This window comes from Zingiber officinale, chromosome 5A (assembly GCF_018446385.1).
Source record: "Zingiber officinale cultivar Zhangliang chromosome 5A, Zo_v1.1, whole genome shotgun sequence".
Taxonomy (NCBI): domain Eukaryota; kingdom Viridiplantae; phylum Streptophyta; class Magnoliopsida; order Zingiberales; family Zingiberaceae; genus Zingiber; species Zingiber officinale.
In genome coordinates this window covers 35337402-35352439 of record NC_055994.1, presented here as the reverse complement: position 1 = coordinate 35352439, position 15038 = coordinate 35337402, and the positions used below count along the sequence as shown (strand labels likewise).

The following is a 15038-nucleotide window of genomic DNA, read 5'->3' as shown; positions in this document are numbered from 1 at the left end:
GACTTCTGTTGTAACTTTATTTCACATGTGATGTTATTGGACTTTTCACAAACTCTTGCTTATACAATAGGTATGCTATATGTGGTGATGAGACAATTAAAAGATTGACAAAATTAAGGCCTCAAACCAGAGCAAGGTTGGCAAACATTGACGGTGTCAACCAGGTTGATTGACTATTTCTCCTTGAGAAATATATCTCAAGGACTGAATTTTTGTGTTATTGTATCATTTTTTAGAATTTCATGATAGCTTTCAAGAAGAAAATAAACATCCTCATTCATAAATTAATTCCCTGAAATAAAATCAAAACTCAGTCATACCTTGTCCTGTATGCATCAATTTATACGGATGTTCCTACTCGCCAAAAAAAATCTATGGTTGCTTCTTATGACATATTTAACAAGCGTACACGTCGATAAAAAGATTCTTACAGTCTCAAGATTGCATTTGGATCATTGAAGGATGAACTCAACATGCCAATGAAATAAAAATCAATTTTTTTTTCATAAATTGATAGTGAAATCTCTGGTTGTTTTTTGTGGTATGTTTAATAAGTATTATATTTACAAAAGGATTCTTTCCAACACAAGATTTACATTTGGACCACAAAAGGATGAAACCAAACACGTCTGAAATAATTTGGCACATGATTTACATCAGAAGTCTTCTTCCATTATTTTCAATTTTAGCATACTTAGGGTTTCCAACATAAGCGTCCGCACGAGTTAAAAGTTTTTGGAAGTGTGATGCTAATCTGCTGGTTTCATGTGGCTTGGGAGCATGTTGACCGTAGTATATCTTCACTAGCAGACCTTGTATTTGCTTGTGTTGTGGATGCCTGATTGTGCCAATACCATGTTACCTGGGTATCCTACGTACAAATCAGCAGCGTCATTCTGTCATTCAGTTTCAGAGTAAAAGATATATAATTCTATATGCTTAGAAGATATTGAATTCTTCTCCTGGCAAGTTCACAAGCCAATTGGTGTGACTTTTCCCTTGCAGCGAAATGCTTGTTAGCCATTGTCACTATAATAATCTTAGACTGTTGTCTTTGAGAGGAAGATTGACGAGTTAATTCTCCTGAGAATGATTTGACCTTTCAATTAAATTTAGCAAAATGTGCACATTATGAAAACTTCAAGATATTAGTAGTTATATTCATGCATGCCAGTTAATACCTAAAGCATCAAGAATGTTTTCTGTTTCTGCATACATTTCTTCTAGGACATCTAATTCTAGATTTCCATCTAGCATTTTCTAACCAGGTATGGTGATGAGTTTATTAGTCAAATCATTAAGTTGTCACAAGAACTGGGCCTCCAAACCCATTGTGAAGGAACTCCTCAAATTCAAGCCACTATGGCCAGAAGGATCAACACAAATATGGAGAAAAAGTTGACTCCAGCCGTAGCTGATGCATGGAAAATGTGGCAGCAGAATGGAATGCCATTTTCTGAAGTTGCTGTAAAATTTCAATTCTTACTATTTTAAAGATGTTTTTCCTCCATGAATGGAATATAATCCTTAATTATTTTTCAGGAATTGGCAAGGAAATCAGGTCCTGTAAAACAGACGACAGTTATTTCATATATCCTTGTTGCGGCTAAGAATGGATGTGAACTTAATTGGCCTCGGTTCTGTAAGGAAACAGGACTAACACTTGAGATTGTCTCTCAAATTCGCCGTGCTATCAAAAAAATTGGTGCCAGAGATAGGTTAAAGCCCATCAAAGAGGAACTACCTGAAAGTGTGAGGACTTAATCTTTACATATAAAATTTACATATTCTTGATGTTTCTTATAGTTATTAGAGTTATTATGTGTTGCATAGTGGATTTAGTCTCACATTAATATTTTAGGTTTAGAGGTTTAGAGTTTATGTTAAGTCCTACATATAGATACAACGGATGTCTCTTACAATAACAATCAATATAGTTTAATCCCATCCCATTTAGCATGGTATTATAGCCATCTCTTCTAGATTAAGATTTCAAGAATGTTCCCTCAAGGGTTAGGCTGTCGATTTCAATGAGATGGCAGTGATCTTCTTTCATCCATGCCTTCTCTCTTCAAAGTCCAAGGCAGCCCACCCTTATCTTACTCACTGAAACTTTTTATTTTTCGTGATATCAACTTACTCGTCTCTAATACCATCATGCAGTTTTTGCTTTTTCTGAACAGCACTGTGCATCATGGTGAGCTCTCATGCCACACACTTTATACCTATGATACAATCTCAAAGGAGAATTATTCAAATTATTCCTTCAACCTATAATATTATATATGTATTTTTAGAATGTTATTTAATTGAAGGGGTGCCTTAATACAACGGTAAAGTTGCTGTCATGTGACTTTCGTGCATCGGGCTGCCTTTTAGAATGTTATTTAATTTGAATAATAAAATTTTCATTTTATTTAGCATAAGAAATAGTTATAGAATTAGTCGTTTGAATTATTGACAAGGCATATTCTAGATGTCTATAAATAAATATGTAACCTTTTGGCTAAGAAGAGTAATAAATCAATGTGTTAAAGTCTTTATGAATTAAGAGCCTTTTGGCTATTAGAGGATGATTTCCTTGACCTCAAAGTGATCATTCCTTTCCCCTTTTCTATGATTTCCTATGAGATAGGATGTGAATTTCTATCAACTTGGTATTGATGAGAGATTCTTCACCACTGTCAGTTATCCTTGCATTGTAATCCCTCCACCACCATCGCTACTACCACCCCTGGAACGATCATTATTATCTTATAACACTATTAGCTGTATATATCTGTATATATTAGCTAATATATTTGTCAATTAGCTAGCTATCAATTACCTTAATTATAGTTTCTAAGATAGATTCTTTCTTAAGAAAGATTCCTAGTTTTGTATATAAATATGCCTAACTCTTCCATAAAGAGCATGCATTCTTTTTATGTCAAATAACATGGTATCATAACATTAGAGATTTGAAATTTGGGTTCCATCCCTGCCACTACTATCGTCTCGTTTTCCCTTGTCCGTGTGCGACAAAGCTGGCCACCACTGCCCCTTCTTCCCTTGTTCATCGACACATCCCGCAAACCCCCTCATGTTCTCTTCAGATGCCTGTGCACCAATCGGACGACCTTTTGGGCGCCTTAGGCCACTCGCGACCTCGGCGTATCTGCAAATTTCTTGGTTGGCTGTTGTTGGGGTTCAATCTAAGTCCTATATTGGAAAGATTTGGAAAAATCATGGGTTTAAAAGGATACATGATATCTCCATTGGCATGAGACCTTTTTGGGGAGAGCCAAGAGCAAAGCCATGAGGTCCTAAGTCCAAAGTGGACAATATCATGTCATTGTGTAGATATATGAACATCCTTTGGGCACAACAAATGGTATCAGAGCTATGGTCCAGACCCGATGCAATATGGGGTGGCCTTGAACAAAGTTGAGGGTGGGCCCGGAGTAGGTTAGGGTGACCGGATGCTTGCGAGGAGTCGAGTAGGTCAGGGTGACTGGATGCTCACAGAGAGGCCCGGAGTAGGTCAGGAGTGACCGGATGCGGATGTTCGCGGAGAGGGCCAGAGCAGGGTGATTGGATGCTCACGCGGAGACCCAGACTATGAGAGTAATTGTGGTCCTTCGTTTAAGGGGAGGATTGTTATGGTTCAATCTAAGTCCCATATTGAAAAAATTTGGTAAAGATCATGATTTTAAAAAAGATGTAGGATATCTCCATTGGCATGAGACCTTTTGGGGAGAGCCTAGAGCAAAGTCATGAGGGCCTAGACCCAAAGTGGACAATATCATGTCATTGTGGAGATATGTGGACATCCTTTTGTACAACAAATGGTATCAGAGCCATGGTTCAGACTCGATGCAATGTGGGGTGGCCTTGAACAAAGTTGAGGGTGGGCTCGAAGTAGATCAGAGTGACCGGATGCTTGCGAGGAGACCCGGAGTAAGTCAGGGTGACTGAATGCTCGCAAGGAGGATCGAAGTAGGTCAGGGCGATCCGTAGTAGGTCAAGGTGACCAGATGCTTGCGGGGAGGCTTGGAGCAGGTCAGGGTGATCGGATACTTGCGGGGAGGCAAGTAGGTCAGGATGACCGGATGCTTGCGGATAGGCCTGAAGCAGGTCAAGATTGATCGAATCCAGCTGCTTGCAAGGAGGCCTAGAATAGGTCAGGGTGACTGAATGCTCACGGGGGTCAGACCATGAGAGTAATAGTGGTCCTTCGTTTGAGGGGAGGATTGTTGGAGTTCAATCTAAGTCCCACATTGGAAAGATTTGGGAAAGATCTTGAGTTTAAAAGGATGCATGATATCTCCATTGCATGAGGCCTTTTGGGGAGCGTCCAAGAGCAAAGCCATGAGAGTCTAGGCCTAAAGTGGACAATATCATGTCATTGTGGAGATATGTGAACATCCTTTGGGCACAACAACTGCTTCATCGACTTAATGCACTCCAAAGAGCTATTGCACAAGGTGCTCGTTAACGTCCGCCTTCCACCTCATCGAACATCCCGTCGGGAAGAATGTCTTCGGCGTGCACAACCTCAACCTCTTTGACAAGATCACAACATCCTCGTCTACGACTCCAATGAGCAACAACCGCCATTGCCCTCTATGGATGCAATTTCTCTGTGTGTGGAGCAGTCGCCATCGTTGTCTCCCTGACCATAAACATCTTGTTCTTCCTTCGAAATCTTCTCTTATTGGACTTCCTTTGGGATAAAGTTTTATGGCTGAGAATAAGTCTTGTATTATGATAGATGTGGTGCCTGTGATGTCTAATATCACGGAGTATAAGCTAAATGATTCGAACTATTTGAATTAGAGTAAGTCTGTTTGTTTTTATCTATGGAGTACTGATAAAGATGGTCATTTGACTGATAATCCTCGTAAAGATGATTCGAAGCAGACATGACTTAGAAAGGACGCTCGCTTGTTCCTTTAGATTTGAAATTATATTGATAGTAAGGTAATTGGTTTGATTGAATTTGTTAAATAACTAATAGATTATTTGAAATTTTTATGATTTGCAAAGTCTTTTACTGTGTGGAGAAACAAGAGATCAATTATTTTATGGCGTTCAAGAAGACATATGCGGAGCTTAATATGTTACTGCCCTTTAGCCCTGATGTGAAGGTTAAACAATGCCAACCAGAGCAGACGGCTATCATGAGCTTCCTCGCTGACCTATCTCTTGACTTTGAGTGTGCTAAGTCATAAGCTCTCTTTAGTTTTGAGGTGTCTTCTTTTTATAAGATGTCTTTAGTCACGTCTCCATATAGAAAGTACTACACTTGTTCTACTTAGTGGTGCTTTGGTAAGTCGCAATACTAATTATATGCCTGAAAGATCAACTAGTCATAGTGGAAACAAAGGAGGTGGCTCACAGGACTTTCAAACTCGAACGCCAAATTCTAGTAGTATTGTGTGCAATTATTGTCGTAAGCTAGGCCATACAGTTTCAGTATAGAAAGCTCTGATACAAAAATTTTCAAAAAACACTTGGCTTATATTGCGTCCACTAATGACACCTTTGATATATCAATTTTTATGAATTTCCCAAGTTCTCACAATATTAGGAATCACTTAAGTCTTCATTTTCCTCTGTCACTGTTATTGTTGAGTCAAGTAAACACAACACATGTCTTATTTTCTCATCTTCCAAATGGGCCATTGATTATGGTGTCATGGATCATATAACAGGTAATTCTAATTTCTTTTCTAATTTTAGTCCAAAGTTAGCACTTCTACTGTTATTTTAGCTAATGAGTCTATCTTGTGTTCATAGATATGACACTATCAATACAACCCCTTTGCTTCCTCTGTTCTCCGTCTAACATTTACCTAATTTATCCTTTAATTTGCAACTAACTCATAATCTTAACTGTTGCATCTCATTTTTTTCCTTATCATTGTTTATTTTAGAATCTTTTGACGAAGATTATTGGTAAAGGATGCGAGTTTGAAGACCTCTACATTCTTAAAACAAATACGTTTGATTTATCAAGCTCAATAACTAATCAAACAAGTAAAAATTTCAAACAATCAAACAAGCTTGAATTGAGAGCTCGATAACATTTAAACGAACCACGTTCGAACCAAACTTAAGTCAAGCTTGAATTGAGAACTCGATGTCATCAAAATAAACCAAGCTCAAACCAAGCTTCAAACAAGCTCAAACTCATAAAAATAAACTAAGCCAAACTTGAACAATCATTTCAAAGGTTTAGTTCATTTTAAACTTGGTTCGGCTTAGATTGGTTACCTTATCAAGCAAGTTTGAATACCCCAAACCTCGACTCAGCTCAGCTTGTTTACAACCCAATTAATATTTCACCCAAAATGGTATGGTAGAATGTAAAAACAAATGTCCTCTTGAAATTGCACGAGCTTTTTTATTTCAAATGAATGTTCACAAACTTTTTTTGGCTGATCCATTTTCCACCGTATGTTTTCTCATTAATCGCATATCATCCTCTATTCTTCACGGTGAGATCCCTTACAAAATCCTTTTCCTGTTGACTCTAGGATCTTTGGTAGCATTTGTTTTGTTCGGGATGTTCGTTCGCATGTCACTAAATTAGATTCTAAGTCTTTGAAGTGTATTTTCATGATTATTCTCGTCTTCAGAAAGGTTATAGGTGTTATTGTCTCAGTATTAACAAATATCTTGTCTCAATCGATGTTATTTTCACGGAAGACATACCTTATTTCCTGTCCTCACCTATTCTAATTCGTTAAAGAGAGGATGATGATTTGTTGGTGTATTCTATCACATCCTTCGTACTCGTCTTGAAACCAACTCATGTCAAGCCTCCTATTATTCAAGCCTATTTCAGGCGTCAACCTCTTCATTTATGTCTTGCACTTACTCCTTTGTCATCAGATCTAGTTCCGAGCGATGATCTTCCAATTATGTTATGCAAAGGTAAATGCCAGTGTACTTATCCTACTTCTTTTGTTTCTTATAACAGCTTGTTGTCTTCCTCTTGTTATTTTATTATTTCACTTAACTCGATCTCTATTCCTAAAACTATCTGTGAGGCCATATCTCATCCCAATGGGAAAGAAGCAATGATAGAGGAGATGAATACTTTAGATGACAATGACACTTGAGACTTGGTCATCTACCTTAGGGAAACAGGTTATAGGATGCAAATTAGTATTCACAGTCAATCTAGATGGGTCAGTTGCCAGATTGAAAGTCCGTCTTATCGTTAAGGGCTATGCTCAGACCTATGGTATCCATTATTCTAACATTTTCTCCTGTTGCAAAATTGACATTTGTTCGATTGTTTATTTCAATGGTCGCTACTAATCATTGGCTTTTACATCAATTTTATATCAAGAATGCTTTTCTTCACGATGATCTTTAGGATGAGATGTATATGCAACAACCTTTTGGTTTTGTTGCTCAGGGAGTCAGAGCGAGTTTGTCGTCTTTGAAAATCTTTGTATGGTTTGAAATAGAGTCCTTGTGCTTGGTTTGAAAAATTTGGTATGATGAAAAGTCTGATCATTCTATGTTCGACAAGAATTTAGGAGCTGTGTTATTTTGTTAGTTATGTATGTGGATGATATTGTTATCACTGGAAGTAATACTATAGGAATCTCATCTCTTAAATCTTTCATTCATACTCAGTTTCACATAAAGGACTTGGGGGTGCTGTATTTCTTAGGTGTTTGAAAAAGGTATATTTTTATCTTAGAGAAAATATGTCTTCTACCTATTAACTGAGACATGAAAATTGGGGGCAAAGCTTTGTAGTGCTCCAATGACTCAGAACATGCACCTCGCAGGAGATAGGGAACTATTTGATAATCTTGAGGCATCGAAGGATGATTGGGAAGTTAAATTACCTTATCGTGACTTGTTCAGATATTGCATATTCAATTAGTGTTGCCAGTCAGTTTATGTCTATCTCCAATAGTTCATCATTGGGTAGCGTTAGAGCAAATTTTGTATTACTTGAAAGGAGCACCCAGACAGGATATTATATATATAAATCATGGGCACACTTTTATTGAATGTTTTTCAGATGTAGATTGGGCATGTTCTAAAATGGATAGAAGATCTACTTCAGGTTATTATATCTTTGTTGGAGGAAATTTAGTCTCATGAAAAAGTAAGGAGTAAAATTTTGTATCACGATCTAAAGTCAGAATATGGGGTATGACATAGTTTATGTGTGAGATAATGTGGATACATCAACTCTTGGTTTAAGTAGGACTTAAAATTTCAATACTAGTAAAACTGTGATGTGATAATCAAGTTGCTCTTCATATTGCATCGAATCTTGTGTTTCATGAGTAAACATAGCACATTGAAATTGATTATTGTTTTGTTCGTGAGAAAATTCAACAAAACTTGATTTCTGCATACATGTGAAAATTGGAGAACAACTAGAGAGCATCTTCATAAAAGCTTTAAATGAGGTTCCGATTGATTATTTTTGTAACAAGTTGGGTATGATAAATATCTATGCTCCAACTTAAGGGAGAGTATTAGCTATATATTTTAGCTAATATAGTTCTCAATTAGCTAGCTGTTAATTAACTTAATTATAGTTTCTTAAGATAGATTCTTTCTTAAGATAGATTCCTAATTTTGTATATAAATATTCCTCACTTTTCAATAAAAGAGCATGTATTCTTTTTATCTCAAATAACAAACATATCCATTATATCCAACATAACTTAATTATATCTATGCTCTAAATATTCCGTCAGACGGGCCAACCCGTGGCGGGGCGGGTCGGCCCGTGGCGGGTTAACCATTTGGCGGGGCGGGGCGAGCCAACCCGCCAACTTGGCGGGTTGGGAAAGCCCATCAAAAATTTTAAAAAAATTTAAAAAATATTTCATATCTTCAACATTTTACTTCGAAAAAGTTTTCTACAATTAAATGTATACATAAACATGTATTTTAAATATAAATGAACACAAACGAGTACTTATGTTGGATGAAAAGTATTATTTTAATTTCAAAATTATAACAAATAAAGATAATAAATGGGCCTAAAACTTAGCTTACATGTGTTTTTTAACCCGCGGGCCAACCCAAGCCCGAGCGGGCCGACCCGTGCGGGTCGTGGGTCTAGGCGGGTCGGCCCACGGCGGACTTGGGTTGATAAAATTCCAACCCAACCCGCTTAAATTGTTTGGCGGGGCGGGCCAACCCGACGGGCCCAACCCAAATTGACGGCTCTACCCGTGGATCCGCAACATGGGAGAAGTTTGTAGTTGATCTTCTCATATATTCCATCCCACGAGATTATGAGAATGCAAATAAGGATTTGTCTGGAATTCAGACTACTACAATCACTTTCTTCAACTTTTTAACTAAACTCGTGGTTGGTGAGATTAAGAATTGTTGGACACTTTTATTAAAGATTTCATCCAACATCCAAAAGGAGATTAAGATGTACTATCCTCTTATTGTAAAAGTTGCATTATTCTTTGCATGATTGCATTAAAGGATCCTTGAAGAATAATGGAGAAATACTTGAGTTAAGAATAATCCATTGTCTAACATGATTCATTATAATACAAGTTTGAAGTAGAATTGGGGGAAAAAAATACTAGTGGAGAATAGAGAAACGAACAAGATATTGACAATCCATATGAGGATCTAAACCATTGATAATGATTAGAAGAATTTATCTATCACGATCATCACAATACCTATATTTGAAGCCACCGTATTAAAGTGTTTGTGAGCTTCTTTCATCTACAACAATTTCTACTTTCATCATTCAAGAGAACAAAGCAACAATAGTAATTTCCTTGGAGTGACACATTAGAACTCATTTCTACTTAAAGGAAGAATCATAGAGGTGTATTTGTCGATCATAACTTTATGTCTCAGTCGATCCACAATAAAGAGCAGATTTCATGCGAGTTATTAAAAGAAAAAGAAAAAGAAAAAGAAGAAAAAAAACAGATCACCCTTGAGGACAAGGTCTTTTTGAAGGATGGTGGAATGATACTACTAAAAAGAGAATTATTGAAATCACTTCTTTAATCAATAACTATTAACTTTAGAATAAGCATTTAATTAGAATAAATAAATTACTTTATTTTATTTTGAATAAGAGATAATTATTCAAATAGTTTTTATAATTATTAACAAGGCACATTTTAGATGCCTATAAATAGATATGCAGTCGTTTGGCAAAGAAAAAGTAATAAATTAATGATTTAATTCTATATGAATCAGGAACCTTTTGTGTATTGAAGGACTATTCCCTCCAAGTGATCATTTCCCTTTCCCTTTTCTTTGATTTCCTACGGCATAGGGTGAGTTCCTCTCAGCCTGATCCACCTCTATGGCACATCTCATCTGTTCTAGGCACACCTGTTCTGTGCTGTTTCATCCTACTTTGTCATCATTGTAGAAAGCCTACTTCCCTGCAGCAGGTCTAGATCTACCCACAGCAGCAATTCCAGTAGAATTCTAACCTACCACAGCCTGTGACAAGCAATATGATGAAAGGTCCTCCAAATCATGTCTAGCATCTAAAAGATGGTTTAAGACATTTAGTCTGCAGCGAAAGCTTGATATTACAAAACTAATACTAATAGAACAAACATGTATTTTTTGTGTTTCTGCTTAAGAAGTCTGTGCTTAACCATTTGAACATGCAGGTAACCTATGATAACATCAAAGCCTTTTTAACAATGGAAGAGCTTGGCTTGTCAGCGGAAGAAATGTCAGGCTATGACACCAGAACTGATGTTCCTAACAAGAAAATGGAATCATCATTAAACATCAACCTAGCAATCACCATTAGAGAGAGTGCAGAACCTTATTGTTCTATGAGTGCCGCTGCAATGGCCTCTGCTCCTGTCTCACCATGTCATGGTACAACTAATACAAAGCAATCCAGGGCTGAGGACTCTCTTCACCTAGAATACTACTCTCCAAAGAAGTTGCAAAAAGTTTGTGAGAACAGGGAAAACTTTGGCAGTGATTTAGTGGCAACAAAAACTGCTGTCCTGCAGTGGATCATGGAGCACGACAAGGTTGGTCTATTTTTCTTCCATTTCAAAATTATCCTGTTTGGTTGTCTGAAGAGTAAAGAAACATGTCCTGTCATGGGAACATAAATTTTCTGCAGGTTGGATTAGAGGATATTGTGAAACAATTCAAAGGATCCAAGGAGGAAAGTGTACTTGATCTATTGGCCTGCCTTGAATGTGAATTTCTGATATTCAAGAAAAATGGTCTGTTCCAAGCTATGTGAATATTACAATTATGAAATCTACTCTTTTTGTTCTGAGGATGTATAAAGGTATAAAGGGATGGTGCTTTCTACATGCAACCAGTTAGATATGAAGACTGAAGGCCTGCAAAATTGATTGCTACTGGGCATTGGATTGTTAAAAGATAGTTGGATGTAGAATCTACTGTAGAAACGGATTGTCAAAAATTTTGTTAATCCTCTTTTTTTTTTTTTTTTAATCCAAAGAATGTTGTAGTTTTACAATCAAGAGTAGGATTTGTTTAAGAGTTCATAAGTTCTCGCATGATATCTGCTAAGTTCATATAATAACTTAAAAGAGGATAAATTTCTTTTTTCTTTTTAATCATCTTACTGAGTTTGTTTGATATGGTGGGTTCAATGTTAACCATTGAGAAAGTAGATGACTAAAGAGAAAAAATGATTGTTGATTTTTTTATGCTAAGAATACATTTTCTTTTTTCCTTTAAGGGGTTAATATTATGCACATTCTCTTTTCACCCCACTAGGGTGTTCATGCCCACTTTTTTTTTTTTTTTTGACATTTTGGTTAAACTAAAGGTGATTAATTAAGGTTGGATTATTCATTTAGATTATGTCATGTTCAAATATACCTAGTAAGTTCTTTGGAGATGAGTTTCAGTGCTATTTTATTTCTCTGCCGAACCAATACATTTAGTCATTTATTTTATCCGTGCACTTCTTTTTTGTATATTCTTATGTATCATGACAACTTGAGTAAATTTTCTTTGGAACTATATCATTAATCCAATCAGTAACTGAGTTAACAGGTAAATAAAATTCAAATTTAACAAAGTTCACTAAAAAATGTGGAATCATCATATCAATATCCCTTTCAGAATTGATGTCACGGATATGGAGAGAGGTAAATATGGATATATAGGTGAAAGACATAGTGGAGAATATCATAGTCAGTGACATCTTGGGGATCGCCTCCTATCAAATTCAAATATATTATCATGCATTTATTATCTGTACTACACCATTGGGTAAATCTTTGAAAAGGTTAAGTCTTCATGGACCTCAAAGGCAAGGATTGAGAATAATTTTATTAGGTATATCCCTGGAAAGGTTAGGTCCTAATAGACTTCAAAGGAACTTCGTTGTCCTCATAGACTTCAAAGGTAAGGATTGGGAATAATTTCGTTGGGTACATCCTTGTAAAAGTTAAGTTATCATGGACCTCCAAGGTAAGGATGGGGAATAATCTATTGGGTACATCCCCGGGAAGGTAGGTTCTCATGGATTTTGAAGGTAGGATTGAGAACAAATCCCATTGAGTACCTTTCAGGAAAGGTCAAGTCCTCATGAACTCCAAAGGCAAGGCTTGGGAACAATCCCACTGGATACATCCTCAGAAAAGTCAAGTTCTTAGGGACTTCGAGGGCAAGGATTAGGAACAACCCTGCTATGTACACCATCAGAAAGATCAAGCCTTCATAGACTCTGAAGGTAAGGATCGGGAATGCCCCCCCTTGGGAGTATCCCCGAAACAGTGTGACGGCATAGGAACATTTGTGTTAGGGAACGTCCATTGCTTGTCACTCAGGCCAATGAGAACACCCCTCATGGGAATATATCCCTTGGGTTTCACCCTTTCTGTGTGATCGAGACGTGTCAGAGGGGGGGGGGGGGTGTGAATATAATTCGTGGTTTTTTCACAAATTTTGAAAAACACCGAATAGAATGCAGCAGAAAATAAGTAAAAGAAAAAAAAAGATTACATAGGAACACAAGTAATTTTATTTGGTTCGGAATCTGTGACGACTCCTACTCCAAAACCCATATTTGTTGAGTGTTTATTTTGGATAATTCACTATCAATTTGGAATAGTACAAATAAGAGTACAGTAGATTTATAACTTAAGTACTACAATTGAAAATATATTAGCGACTTCTAGGGATTTGGAGGGTTGTGCTTTCCGTCGTCAGAGCAGAGTTCGAGTGTCATAGAGGTTAACGGAGCAACGTGCAGAAGCTAAAGATGCTTGGAATGATTGTTTCGAAGCTGTTGGTCGAACCGCTTTTTATAGTCAAGTTGGACGTGATCCAGATCCACTGATCTCGAGATCAGTGTTTGACTTGACACTGATCGGTCGGCCGATCTCCCTGGTCGGCTGACTGATCCTATCTGGATCAGTTTGGCTCTCGGTCCAGTTGCTGTTGCTTCGGATGAGTCTTCATTCGGTCGATCGATTCCACCATTCGGTCAATTGATTTGTCAATGATCCCTAGCTTATCTGGTCTGATCAACCCGACCCGATCAAGTCGCTGCTTATCCATCGTTCAGTCGATTGAATCTGACGTTTGGTCAATCGATCCCTTGGTCGAGGCTACTTGTGAATTGATCTGAGCACTGGGGTTCGGTCGATTGATCCCAATATTCGGTCTACTGATCAAGGTAAAATCCTAACTTGTAAAATATTAGTGTTCCTACCAAAAAAAGTTAGAATAATAGGTAAACAATATATAAAAATTAACTTTTGACAGTCTCTGGACTATCCGGTCATGATTGTGAGTTTTGCTGAAACTTTAGGTCGGACCGACGCCTACTGTTCCCTTTTTGAGGAACGTGTCCTCACCTACTTTCTCAGGAGAAATTATCTTTTGCCAGACTAGTCCTTCAGACCATCTAGACTTTTGCTCGACGTCCGAGACTTTAAGACTTCATATTGAATATCCGATTCACGACCTGTCCAGACTTAGGATTTCACCTAAAGTCCTTGACTCACTAAGACTTCGCCCAGTTCCCCGGACCAGGACTTCATTAGCTAACCACAACTAGGACTTTCCACCTGCCTAACCGTGGTTAGGACTTTCCTTTGCCTAAGATTACTTAGGACATTCCTGCACACTTAGTTCAACTTGTTAGACAACAAGATAGCTTAATTTGAACCCCTTTGCCATTATCAAAATACAGATTTGATCGTCTGATGCTCCCTATACCAACAATCTTTTTTTTTATGGCAACCTGATTCAAAAGTTAAGAAAAAACATAAAAAGCAGTAAGACATGAAGAACAAATAACAAGTAAATTTTCAAGTAATATTTTTCAAGGCAAAAAAAAAAAAATGTTACTCACTTCTCCTTAAGTATTATTTTTTTTTTTCAAAATAAAACTTTTTTACTTTACTTTCAACATCTTTCTCTCTCTTTGGCATATATAAAAAATGACTACTAAGTAGAGAGACAAGTTGTAAAAAGAAATTTTAAATTTGAAAAGTTAACTTTTTAATCTTTTTTCCTTTAAGCTCCCCTGAAAGTAGCACTTACCTTTTCAGAAAATATTTTTAGTTTAAAATATTTTAGCTAAATACTTATCTTTGAAAATGATTTCTTTAAAAAATATTTAGTTAAATACTTAGCTTTAAAAAAAATTCTTTGGAAAGGATTTCTTAAATACTTTAAAACATTTAGCTTAAAAAAAAGAATTTCTTAAAAAAACTTAGCTAAACCCTAAATACTTAGCTTTGTAAAGACTTTCTTTGAAAAATATTTAGCTAAATAATTAACTTTAAAAAGAGTTTCTTTGAAAAATACTTACCTAAATACTTAGTTTTGAAAATAAATTTTCTTAAAAAAAAACCTTAGCTAGATACTTAGCTTTGAAAAGAAATTTTCTTAAAAATTTGAAGAAGTAATTGATTTTGAAAGAGCTTAACTTATAAATATTCTTTTAAAATATAACCCCAAAAGAAAACTTAATTTTGAAAAAAAAAAAAACAACTCCCTATTTTCTTTCTTAAAAAGTTTAAGTAATTTGTAGGAGATAGTGAGCTTAA

The 15038-nt window shown here is 36.4% G+C and overlaps 1 protein-coding gene across 3 annotated transcripts in view; it reads left to right on the top strand.

The window, feature by feature from the left end:
- LOC121980424 (ATP-dependent DNA helicase RecQ-like) overlaps nucleotides 1-11564 on the top strand; it is a 95167-nt gene extending 83603 nt beyond the window's left edge. For all 3 annotated transcript variants that reach the window (XM_042532453.1, XM_042532455.1, XM_042532452.1), the window contains exons 17-21: nucleotides 71-164; nucleotides 1255-1467; nucleotides 1543-1752; nucleotides 10641-11018; nucleotides 11114-11564. In XM_042532453.1, the coding sequence (XP_042388387.1) occupies nucleotides 71-164; nucleotides 1255-1467; nucleotides 1543-1752; nucleotides 10641-11018; nucleotides 11114-11239 (1021 nt within the window). In that variant the 3' untranslated portion in view covers nucleotides 11240-11564. The remainder of the gene's footprint in view (nucleotides 1-70; nucleotides 165-1254; nucleotides 1468-1542; nucleotides 1753-10640; nucleotides 11019-11113) is intronic.
- The last annotated feature ends 3474 nt before the right edge of the window (nucleotides 11565-15038 follow it).